The following is a 13,334-nucleotide window of genomic DNA, read 5'->3' as shown; positions in this document are numbered from 1 at the left end:
ACACAGTCCAAACTCGCTCGCTCATGTCTCCTAGCTACAAACTTTGCTATTCAACTCCAAAAGTAGTTGTCTTCCTAACAGCTCTTGAAACTCTCCCCCACCATATCTTAGCCCCACCAACCCCCCACTTCATTTCACCATCTCGAGAATTCACTCCCTCTGCATCCAAGCTTGCAATTGCCAATAGCAGGCAGTGGTTGACAGGCACCCTCTACATCCCCTGCTCTTGCTCCTGCACTCTCTTTACACTGCCTTTGAAAACAATCAGGTTTTGACAACTGGTCAAACTACTGAAGGACAAATTAGTAGCAATCAACTGAATTATAATGGACCCTGGATGCACCTGTAGCTAATGCTGATGCAAGATGAAAAGCACTAGCTCGAGGCACAACCACAGCTGAGGCACATACCACTGATAACTGCAGCTCAGACCAACAACATAGTCTTTCTAATGCCAGAATGGCAATGAGAGTAAAACATTCAGTGAAAAGAAGAAAAGGATGGGAAAATATTCTGGTAAAACCTTCATCTTCTTTTATGACTTGACAAATTAATGATGGCCAGACAGAACTGTTGGAACTGAGTTTTCTTCTACAGAAATGCCAGAGAGAAGCCATACCTCACAACACATCTAAAAAATCATCACCCAAGACAGCATATTTGGTACCCAGGTGTGAAGGCATGGCAGATCTCTCACAGTAGACCATATCCTGCCTAAATCTTCTCTGTCCCTGACATCATACCCTCGCAAAGCCAGTCAGGAGTGCCCCTGCCTCAGTGGCCTTTGTGAAGCCTTTTACATAGGTGCAGGTGAGACCCCTTCATCCTGCCAAAGTCAGTGTCCATTAACAGGGAGGTCTCTGTCATGCTTGCTTTTAGCCTCCTACACTGCCAGGCAGACTCAGAGCAGTGTAAAACACAACTCATCTACCTGGATTGAGATGCACACCCTAGCCCTTAGGAGCTCCTCAAACAGTAAGCACCACCAGTTCCCAAACACAGCCAGCTTCCTTTGTAAACACCACAGTTTGCTGTGTGCTTAGTTTCTTCAGTCTTCCCTTGCCTGGGTTCCTTTTCAAAGATATGTTTCTGCCCTCATTTTTCTTTTGCTCAAAGGGGAAATTTTCAAAGGCAGTAGTAAAGTCAGACCCTACTGCTCTCAAGAGGGGCTAAGGGATTACTTTAGATTTGTGTCTGTAAAGAATTCCTCTGGGTCTTCCATTTTTCATCTGTATACATCTTGAGCTTTTTTTTTGACACAAACTGCACCTCTCCACTTTCTAGTTATGTTGCTTAACTATACTGACACTGATCTGGAAGATCCAAAAAAGACTGAGGATTTCTAATTTTTGGCGCCCATTAGCACAGCTTGAAGGTAGGGAAAACATGCATAGGCTCAGGTAGTCTGGATTCACTGCTTGTAATGAAGAATGATGTGTACAAAAAGAATATATGGAAGAGAATAAAGCTAAATATTAGATTATAGGATTCTTATTTTAATCTTCTCACATTTTCCTATGAAAGGGAATGAAATTTAAGTTTTAAGAGACAAAACAATCCTAGTTCAGGAGTCGGAGACCCCGTTCTGCCAATTGAGAATGATTTCTCTAACCATTTTCCTGAAACTTAAAAATAAATCTGTATCTGACCTCTTCTCTTGCATTTAAACACAACTGCTTCATGACCTCACTGTTTAAAACTGTCCCACAAGTCACAAAGAAATTTTTCACTGCAGCCAGCACTCAGAGTGACCTTCAAAGATACTGCAAGTGCAGCCAAAATTCTAAAATCTATTGAGATTGCTTAAAATAGTTGAAAACTAAGCTGTCATATTTAAGGCAACAATTTTAACCCAACACTTAAAGTGGTTTGACATGGTTGAATGTGGTTAGTATAGCAGTGATTCAGGTACTTTATAGAGTAAATTATTTATATAGAGGATCTCGTTTACTGCTTTCACACTGGAGAAAATGCTGCCTTTACTGATTTAAATGCAACCTGGAGCATGGGTAAGAGGAACTGCAGCATTGCTTAAATTAATACTCTATTTGTTTTTTCACGCTCCCATTGGGCAAAAAGAATTTATAAGTACTGGCATAGTTTAGCTAGCCCTTCGTTTATTTTTTTTCTCCAGGAAAAGGCTAGGATGATGTCATTTGCCTTTATATATTTTCTCAAAGAGAAGCAAAGACAGTCAACTTTGAAGAAGTGCATTTTTTTCCACCATTGACTCCCCAGGGTACTGGAACCCAACCCTGTGGTTATTTACATAATGGCCTATCTGTGAGCTGATGGTTATCATCATGCCCTGTGGCACCATTCCTGGCATTACTGCCCCTGGACAATGCACCATAAAATTGACCTGATGTCATTTCCTAAATGACTAGCAACTCAAAATCTCTATTTGCTCTTATGAGGTACCTTTTGTCGAGGCAAAGTACTTGTAGCAAGCATGAGAGGAAAATGTCTGTGTTCTTAAGCACTACATAAAGCAAAACTAAAACACAGAAGGATTGTTAAATAAGCCATTTGGTAAGAGTTCAAAGGCTATCACTTATACAAGAAACTTGATCTTACTTGAAAAATAAAGGTGTGATTTCACACAGGATATTGGCCTAGATATAGACCTTTTCCTATTGCATAACATATTATTATTTCCCATCCTTATCTTCAGTTTTTAACATGAAAGTAATGATTAACAAAACAGATATGAACCAAACTGAAGAATTTTGGTCTTAAGCTCTGCCAGGGGAGGTTTAGGTTGGATATTAGGAAAAAGTTTTTTACAGAGAGAGTGATCAGACATTGGAATGAGCTGCCCAGGGAAGTGGTGGATTCACTGTCCCTGGAGGTTTTTAAGATGAGACTGGATGTGGCACTTAGTGCCATGGTCTAGTAACCATGGTGGTGTTGGATCAAGGGTTGGACTTGATGATCTCAGATGTCTTTTCCAATCTGGTTGATTCTATGATTCTGTGACTATGAATTTGTCATTTATCAGATCGTAAACCTTATGAGGTAATTTGCTGCCTATGTATATTCTTTTTAGCATAAGGAAACATTTGATTCTGTGCTTTTTAATTATTTGCTATGATAATTTGAATATCTCAGTGTTAAGATGTAGATTTAAAGTTGCTGGAATTTATATGCAGCCTAGGACACCATTAGCCTTCTTTGCCACAAGTACAGATTGCTGGCTCACATCCAACTTGGTGTCCACCAGAATCCTCAGGTCCTTTTCTTCAAAGCTGCTTTCCAGCTGGGTGGCACATAGCATGTAGTGGTGCTTAAGGTTGTCCCTCTCCAGGTGCAGGACTTTGCACTTCACCTTGTTGAACTTCATGAGGTTCCTATAGGGCCTTTCTCCAGCCTGACAAAGTCCCTCTGGCTGGTAGAGCAATCCCCTGGTGTATCAGTCAACTCCTCCCAGTTTAGTGTCATCTACACATTTGTTGAGGGTGCTCTCACTCTGCCCCAACATCCAGATCATTAATGAAGATATTGAACAGGATTGGACCCACTATTGACCCTGGGCCACACATACTGGTCTCCAAATAGAGTTTGTTCTGGTCTGCCCATTCTTCCAGTTTTCAATACACCTCACTGCCAGTTCATCCTGCCCACACTTCATTAGCTTCTATACTGTTGCTGTCTCTTTTCGTTTCATGAATTGCATGGAATAAATCCTTATTTTTACAATTAGAAAAAAAAGCTATATTACTTTGGCATTAACATGCCACACTGCTAAACTACTGGAAGTGTAAAATTGCTAAGGTGACTAAAAGGAATTCCTCACAGCCACAGATTCCATTGTGGTTTAGCCCGTAATTTTGTTTCTTTTATTTGAGATGTTAACACATCATCTCTATTTAGATATGGCTATGCTTTAAAGTTTGCTTTTAATACTTCTTGAATTGTTATCACCAATAGTCAAAACTTCAGCTTCAAAAAACCGCCAATATTTTAATTATTTGAAACTGATGAAAAAAAGGGAACATGACAAATGTATGAGAAAAGAGTGTTCAATCTGACCAATGCCCAATGCCTTGGCTCTAATGAAATGTACAGGAAACATATACTAACAATGCTTTGTAAAAGAACAATTAGTAACTTTTTTTCTATCCTTCCTGCAAGCAACTACTCTGTATGACACTATTAAACTTTTATTAAACACTTCATAATGCATGCAAGAAGTCCATTGCTTTTCCTGTGTAGATCAGCTGTACTTCATGATACCCCTGCCTTTTTGGTAGTGAAACAGATGATCTATTCCTTTTGAACACATTCAGCTCATGTGTGGCAAAGGAAACTAAGTTTAAGACATTTAAGGCAGAGCCTGTGCTGTGATTAGGACTCTCTAATCACATCATACAGAAAACATATTCATTTATTAAAATGGGCTGTGTTTTACAGCTGCTGATGAGGATGTTATGGGCTGTAATTCAAACTCTGGCTAAAGGAGTCCCAAACTGCTGATTTATGGAATTTGGAAAGTATAGCATACTTTTATGCTTTCATCGACCATCGCCGTGAATAGAGACAAGAACACCGAACTAGATGAGCACCTGGTCTAAAGCAACACAGGCCTTTCACTTGTCTTTTTATTCACAGACTCCTAATTCTTCATACTTGAGAACTAGTTTTGTAATTGAAAGCCAGCTTGTCCAGAATTAGCGCAGTTGGTTAGAGCATGGTGCTAATAACACCAAAGCTGCGGGTTTGATCCCCGTATGGGCCATTCACTTAAGAGCTGGACTTGATGATCCTTGTGGGTCCCTTCTAACTCATAATATTCCATGATTCTGTCATCAAGGACCACATGCAGATCATATCTCTGAGCAACGCATACAGATTGCTTCTCAAAGAGCCAGATGCCATAAAATTGTCAAGAAAAGATGCCCTCTCACTGTACCTCCCCAACCAAGAGGCAACTGTTTCTGACTATATCAGAAATTTGTGCTTAAGCTCCGAGATTTAACTACACGATGTAACAAAAAATAAGATTGATGTTATGGTTTACTGAATGAATCAGAGCTCTAGTTACTTAAGCCTCTGGATGAAAAAGCTTTCTTGTAAATCAGATATGCTTGGTCTTACAACACTTCAGCACGAGACATGAAAACTAACTAAGCAGGTCACAGGTGAACAGACTTGTTTTGAGGCTTTGCATGTGGGGCATATCCTTTCTGGAGAACAGTGCTGGAACTTAGTTAATTTGAATTCCATACACTCTTCAGCTAGTCTGCTATGACTTTATAATTATGTGAAGGCCCCCAAAAAGCCAATTCCTGCCTGGCACCTTCTCTCTGCAAGTATACCAAAAGTCTGCTTAGCTGTGCAAGCATAAAGATGCTACATGGTACACAGGTACTACTTCACTGAAAAGTGTATTAGTCACAATAAAAGAGATGTCATCCTGAAGGCTGAAAGAACCAGAGGGTACAGCCTTTCAACACCTGAGGAAACAGAGAGTCACACGTTTACTGTTTTTGAGAGAAATCACTCAATTTGTCACAAAAGGATGCAGTAATAAAAAACTACTGGTGAGGGTGAAAAACAGCCCATCTTCCAAAATTGTGGAAAATCTCGAAAAGAGTGAAATCAAAGCTTAAATAGTTGTCAGCCTCTAAATGAAGTCTTTTGAACAAAGTAGTGAATTTAATTTTACTATCTTTTGATTCTCAAAGTTGCTAATTGTTTTGATCACTCTGTGATGCTGTTTTTCAAAAGAGAATTCTAAACATTGTGGCCTTCACTGGCCTTCTCTCTTAAATGAGTTTCATGTAGATGCTGTCTGAGATCCCAAGGCCCACCCCACAGATATAAGTGAAACAGGACAAAGTAAGACAAATGAACAAGTTTTCTTGCCAACCTTATTAATGTACTGGGATTCTGTACAGTGAAAGAAAAGTAAGTTTACCAAGATGTGCCTTATCAATCACTCTGAACAGGACTGACACCAGACCCAAGTTGGTTCGGATCTGTCTTCAGTGTAGCAAAATCTGAAGGAGGCAGTGTGAGCTTGAGTCAAACTGGCACTTCCGTCTTTACTTCATTAGGCAAAATAAAAGAAATTTAAGTTGGTCTACTTAGCTTCATTACTTGGTTTGAATGAGTCTTGCAACCACGATTCTTTAGCATTTTTGCATGAGGTTTTGTGAGAGAGTTTTGAACAGTAGCACTATTACTGTATCTTCAAAAGTCAAATAGAAAGTAAATGTTTACAATTTTTATTTCCAGAGTTTGGTGTAATCAAAATGAGACTATTTAAGCAACTAGCATCTGAATTGCAAATTTTTGAGTTTCAACACAGTCCTTTGTTAGAAAGGAAATCAGGTAACAGCTTGCATTAGCTGATACACTAGCTACTAAGTCACAAAGCTTTATGCTTCTGTCTGTCTGTTCCCTCCACACTTTTTTTTCTCCTCTTCTACTGAAAAGGAGCTGTGAGCCTGTGCAACTAGGCAGACAAAGAGCAAGGAAACTTAAATGAGTTTAAGAGCCAAGAGACCTGCAGTTAATGCCCTTGGTGAGTAAAGTTTTGGTGCTTCTCCACATGATTCTCATGTTGGCCACAGCTGAAAAGACAGTTCCAGAAATGTGAATATCTACAGAATCCATTAAAACAAGGTTCAAAATCAGTTGTCAGCTTCCCCCATCTACTCCTCTGGGGGTAATAATTACTTTCAACTGAAGACATTTATTGGGCATAGGATAAAACCTACAAAATGCAGCCTATGCTATTAGGATTTTGTCTGTTTACAGGAGCTACTTTATTCTACTCAGTTATTTCCACTGTTTAGACCCATTGGAAATAGCGATTTCTCCCTTTATTCCCAAACACTGATGCTAACACTAATGCAATTCAGAAACTCATGGCTTAAAATAGACAGTAACAAATTTTTAAAAATCTCCACAAAGATGTAAGATCAACACTTGCAACTTCTGTTCCACATTAGAAAATCACAGGCTTACTACCCACTGTTGTCAGTCTTTTCCCACCCTTGGCATTCAGCTACCATGACCTTTAACTGTGAAAGGCACTATTAGTTGCTTGTTAGCAATTCACAGTTAATATCTTCAGTTAGTTTTTTACCACATCTTTTGCTTAGAAAAAACAGAACATAAATAACAATGAAACAAAACAAAACTCTTGGAGGAGCATTTCCAGAATGCTGTAACTGTAGGTATAACAAGCCTCGGCTCATCTCAAGGCCACAAAAAGTTAACTCTCCTCTGAAAGACCTGACATAAAGATTAGGCATAGAGCTTAACGATGCTTGGTAAGAGAATGGCAAGCAGAAGGGATGTGATTTTGGATTCAGATGAGGAAGACAGCACTGTGAAGGGGGATATAAAGAGTAAAAGGATAACGAGCTCACACATAGGTCCATAGCAAGCAATTGGGAAGTAAATTGGTGAAAGAAATTGGCAAGGAAGAAAGCGAGCCAAAGGGGGGCAATACAAGAAATACTTGCGACATTTGGAGATCATTACCCTCCATACCCCATATGGCTCCTGAAACTCCCCATCAAACAGCTACCCCTGTCTTTTCCTCTATCAAGTCTACAGAAAGGATGAGACCTCCTGCATTTTTTACAGCAGAAATTTCTGTAATGGAATTGCATTTTTTGACTCTTCTGCTAAATTATGATGCCAGAGGCTATGATTTCTGTTTCTATCTCAACTTGCTGTTCAAGAGCTCTTTAAATCACAAAAAAGGGATAATATTAATGCAAAAAAAAATAAAATCCCCAACATCCCTGCAAAACACTCAAATACTCAAAATTCAAGTATAGCAGGTTTCTCATGTGACCATAATTCTGCATTCTGACACAGGGTTAATATTCAGACTGGATAATTATACGTCACATTTACACCAGATACTTTTCTTATTGAGTAAGAGTTTGAGTGTGGGGACAGAATCAGAAGAGAATTTTCCAGAACTGGTATCAAAAAGTCATACCAAATTGCATAAAACCAAATTTACATCAGAATCCATTTTCACAATGGAAACAATAGCAGAAGATGTTATTTCAATTTGATGGCTTCACATCCCCACAATTTTGAATATTTTGAATGTTTATACAAATAGCATCACATTCATTCCTCCTCTTTTTCTTCTTGTGGATTTACACTAATGCAGAATTATTAAAACAAGTGGAAGTCTTGGTAACAGAAGACTTCTGTTTTCAGAGCTGACTTTCAAAACAATAAGGAGAAAATCACCATCTTAACTTTTCCCATTAAGTTGTACATTGAACAGATACAAACATGTAGCCACACTGAAACATTTATTCTCCCAAAATTAGCATTATTACTTTATTTTGTGATTTATTACAATCTGAAAATCCAATAGTCAAAAAAATAAACTAGGTATAATGTTAAAGCATTTTACAAGCAAAATACTTTACTGTTGCCTTTTCAATTTGCATAGGGTGGGATAAGTGTATTGGTTAAAGAATATACATACAGAAGAACAATACCATAGTTCATCAAACTGTACTGCAGAGTGTTACGTTCCTGTGAGTGAACAGTACTCAAACAGCTATAACTGTCAATGGAAAACCATACACTTCAACATTAACAAGGCTGCCTTCCATGACCATAATGCACCGTGAAGGCTACAAGCCATTGGTTTCTTTTCTTACTGGTTTCTTTTTTTCTACTTTAAGAAATTAAAGAGTTAAACAAGCCAGAATGCATCTATCTATGCTCATTTCTTTTCTACCTGAACAAAGGCCAGAGAGAGGGAATTTTAAAGTCAGCTTCTGAAACCGCTTATAGTAATGTCTGTCCCTCATATTTTTAGTCTCATGGAGTGAGCAAGCTTAGAGCTTCATCCACACATCTCTATTATTATGGTATATCCAGGTAAAAAACTGTATTTTTTCACTATGTAGAAACAAACTGAAATGAGATCACGTTTCTTTCCCACTATAACCACATCTCTGTTCCTTCAGCCGTACACATCTGGCTTTAAAGTCTCACAAAGCTAAAAAATAGTTGATCTAGGTTGTAATAAAAAAAAAAGAATATTAAATACCTTTGGTAAAAATAGATATATTTAACAAGTTTAGAAAAGCAAATAGTTATACTGTCAAAAGGAGAATATAAAAATGTACACAATAAAAAAATAACAAACAAACCAACCAAAAATCATCAGCCATAGTACTAAGAATAAAGGCGATGTTCTTTTCAATGTTTTCTTCCTTAGATCATGTTATTGTCCAGTCTTCCTTCTAAAAGGCAGGAGCTTTACTAGAGCGTATGCAAAAAATCCAGTCCTTCCTACCAGCATTAGAGAAATTAAGTATAATTCGGAGCAAGACGGTCTGTTTTAGCCCAAGTTCATACAACAGAGAATGCTTTGATTTAGAGTACGTAGGCACAGCTGAACACAGAAAGAAAGATGTCGGGTGTTTTCAACCAGAGGCGAGGTGCACTGGAGCTGTAGAAATGAGATGGCCAGCAGAATCAAGTCTCCATGATGTCAGCCTTCTAACTCTATTTCTACTCCTAAATTATAAATCCATGTATTGGCAAGAAAATTGTGGGGATAACAACAATACATATATTTTAAATCCCTCATTGATGCCTTTCTCCCATCCTTTCACTGGGCCTCCAAACAGAGCTGTCACACAACATATAATCCCAGTTTGGCTTCTCCTGTTTTTAGAGATCACTGTAAATCTTGAAGATGGAAGATCCCCAAAGCAAACAACTGAGATTACAGAAGGAGATAATGCACAAGCCCCATAATAGAATCAGCCATTGATTGAATGTGCTTTGAAAGAAAACAGCACAATTAAATCATGTTTATCCTTCAGTATTCCCTTTGCAAACACAGTCACACTCCTCGTGGTGTTCCAAGGGTACATCTGTCAATGATTTATGCAATCCCCGGACACCAATCCTTGGTTTCAGCTGAAGAACCTGAAGGGGAAGAAGTCAAGCATCAAGAAAAGAGTAGGTGTTTCATCATACACCCAGACTATGAGCTAGATAGCACTCGAAACACATTGGATGACAGGAAGCATATTAAACAAAAATTCTTCATTAATTCCACCTCCTTATTACTATTTTTTCTTTTACCTCAAGCCCTTTACAAAATTGATTAAATCTTGTTGAACATGATTAAATTATGGTGCTATACCAAAGAAGAGTCTTGCAGTTTCAGATTTCTACCTAATTTTATTTAAGAGCTAATAGTAGAATTACCCAATTAGATAATTCTATAATAAGTAATTGTAGTTATAGATTTATAGCAATGGAAATGGACAAATATCCATTTCTCCATAAAGCTGTCATCTATCACTAGAGAAAGCAGAACAAAAGGTATGGTTGTGATGTGTTTGAACTGCACTAGTAAACAAATACCTCAGAAACAAATTAATAGTTGCACAGAATAGTATTTTAACAAGCAGATACTACTTTTTTCAATTTAATACCTAATTAAAATGCTAAAAAATGTATTTACAGGGGTAATACATAAAATATTATAGAATTAATATTGGTGCATTCCTTTAGTAAAAACAAACTCCTTAATTGGCTTTCAGTATTTCCAAACATGCAAGTGTAAAAAAGGTGTGTACCTCATGGTATTTTTTGGTGACTTTTGTTGGCACACATTGGCACTCATTGCAGTTCTGTTGACAACAGGCACAGTTTCCACCACAACGTTTAACCAGGAGACACAATGGCCAGAAGATGGTGTCAGTTCGCTTCAGCTCCTCCCTCAGTGACACTGAGAAGTTGCGAGGAGTACAACTATATAGTCGCACCTCCTCCTTTAGGAGGTTGAGATCAACCACTGCAAAAAGACAAAGAAACTGATGCTTTTCTGATTCACACTCCAAGTTCATTGGTAGTAAACCAACTTCAGCAGTGAAGAACCCCTGAGGAAGGTTCACTTCTGTGCAGGTGGCACACGTTCAGCACAAAAGTATAATACTGCAGTTATATGAATACCATGAAACGTAAATGGAATGATCGCTGCATAGTAATAGTCACCAATTATTTTATAACTCTGGCAAAGTTGGCTCAAATTAAACAAAGCAAGCTTTGGCTGCTATGTTCCAGTATATGTTTTATAAAATCAACCTTAATGGAATTCTTTTTGTTCATACTAATACTCTGAGCTCTAGTGTTGCTATTCTATAATCATTTTGGATTGGACAAATACACAGCAATTCAGAATCCTGCAAAATTTCAAAGATGTTGTAATTCATTTGCATAAAGCATTCAAACTTGCTAAATTTTCAATTGTTGCTTCTTTGCAAGGGTGATGTAAGTATAAGAAAGAATCAAACCATTTATATCTAAGCAGAATTTTTGGACTAAGAACTTCAAGAACTTGTCATCATCAGTGAATTCTGCAAAGAATAAATAAGTGCACAAGACTGTGTACCTATGTAACTATTAGTAGGCTCCATTTTCCCCTCCTCCTTCATAGCAGCATATATGTGAATTTCTGTTGTTTCTGTAAGTTTTATTTTCTTTTGATGTGTCTTAAAAAAAAGTTCCTCCTTGTAAGCACCTAAGTTGAAGTGCAAGTTAAAGATATTAATTTTTGGCACCTGTTTCCCTATAAACTGGTTCCACTGTATCACAGTAAAGTTTTACCATGCCAGTGGTTGAACAGCAAGCTCATGAAAAGCTCTGAAACAGGACAAGCTCCTTTAGGTTCACCTTAGCTGCACAGTCAAGAAATAATAGGCCTTGAAAGAAGCAGTTAAAATTGAAAGAAAAAAAAAAAAGAGAAACACTGAAAAAAAAAAGTGAAAAGCAATGTAAATTGATTTAATTTAGAAAAGTCAGATTATAATAACCATGATCTGGGATATTTTATCTGAACTGTTTTTCTCCAAACCTATCATTAAAGAACAGAAGTAATGTCTAATTCACAGGGATACTTTCTCTGGTAAAAAAAAAAAAGAAAAATAGAAAAAGAAAACCCAATGATGATGTGGCTACTCAGATGGCTGAAACAGAAGCCTCAAACAAAGTGGAAAAGATCTTTAATCAACTGGTTTTGAGCTAAATCAAAAAGAAATCAGGGAAAAAATATCGCAGTGCATTGATATTACTTTTAAAAATACTTTCTATTTGCTGTTATCCATTCATAAATAAAAAGATAAGCAATAAAGCTAAAACAAGTTTTTGATCTTAATCACCTTCTAGAGAAATACCTTTCTTTTCTCTCTACTTATTATATAAAGAGTCTCTAGAGGTCATCAAGGAGAACTTCAGCCTATCAAGGCAAGATAACACTTCTTAATTTTATTTAAACACATAAGAAACAAAGAGAATTTAGAAGCTGCTAGTAGAAATGCTCATTGGTACTATCCCAGGAGTAGATCTTTGGGAAGGAATTTTAGTCCACGCTTCTTCAAACAGTTCTTCTGCAGACCATATCCATATACTGGCATCCATAAGTAAGGATTAATTTCGAAAGGTCAGTTAAACATGCTAAAGCCTTTTCTCTCCTTGCACTTACAGTGAATGCCAAGCTGGGGCACTTCATTCCATCACTATCAGGTTAACACAGGCTCCTAAATAAACAAGCTGATTTTTAAGAGTGGGGAGTGTGTACTAACTCCAATACAGTTACTGATAGGACACCAGCCTGCCTCCCACACTGCAAGAGCATTCCTTGGAGAAGGGAGCAAAGGAAAAGAGAGACAAAACTTCCGGGGGAGAGATTCACTGTGAGAAATCAGAAATTATTTAAGCTCTTCTGATCAGCTAATAGCTCTGGGCTGAGTCATTTAGAGGGTGGACATGTCTACCTCCATTAATCAAGGACTATACACAGGAATGGAGTACTTCTTTCTTATGTTACATTTTTAAACATATAATAACTGAACCGTCTGAATGAGGATAAAATGCCTAAAGCACAATGTGAGAAATGCTAGTTCTGCTAATACTTTCTACTGGTAGATTGTTTCTGCAGAGACTAATATGCTTGGAACTGTGAATTTGAAGAAGCTAAGCCTATGTGCTGCTCAGCCCTTCACCATGAGACATTGAAAGTGGAAGCTGAGCACTGACAGCTCTTCCAGTAAGCCCACCAACCAGTGGGAAAGAGATGCCTGCCTTCTGGCAGCCCCCAGTGGAATGCACCAATTTCCCAGTGCTAGCTGTAGTTATAACATAGAGAAAAGGGCAATGCACTAAAATAAGCAGTGTGTTACACATTCTGTCACAAAATTGAAATGAATTTGAACTGAACCTCTCACACATGCAGACATGAATTTTAAAAGGGTTCTGTGGAAAGCACAAAGTCAGCTCTTAGCAGATATATTTCAGTGTGCCATACTGTTACAACAGGC

The 13,334-nt window shown here is 37.8% G+C and overlaps 1 protein-coding gene across 1 annotated transcript in view; it reads right to left on the bottom strand.

The window, feature by feature from the left end:
* Nucleotides 1-8,277: 8,277 nt before the first annotated feature.
* The window catches only part of PDGFC (platelet derived growth factor C), a 62,945-nt gene continuing 57,888 nt past the window's right edge, over nt 8,278-13,334 (bottom strand). The window contains exons 5-6 of the mRNA XM_029961158.1: nt 10,596-10,813; nt 8,278-9,936 (exon numbers count right to left, since the gene is read on the bottom strand). Coding sequence (XP_029817018.1) covers nt 9,820-9,936; nt 10,596-10,813 — 335 coding nt within the window. The 3' untranslated portion in view covers nt 8,278-9,819. The remainder of the gene's footprint in view (nt 9,937-10,595; nt 10,814-13,334) is intronic.

Source organism: Manacus vitellinus, unplaced genomic scaffold (assembly GCF_001715985.3).
Source record: "Manacus vitellinus isolate BGI_N305 unplaced genomic scaffold, ASM171598v3 scaffold_0_pilon, whole genome shotgun sequence".
NCBI classification, from domain to species: Eukaryota; Metazoa; Chordata; class Aves; order Passeriformes; family Pipridae; genus Manacus; species Manacus vitellinus.
The sequence above is the reverse complement of the archived record's forward strand: the minus strand, read 5'-3'. Positions and strand labels throughout refer to the sequence as shown.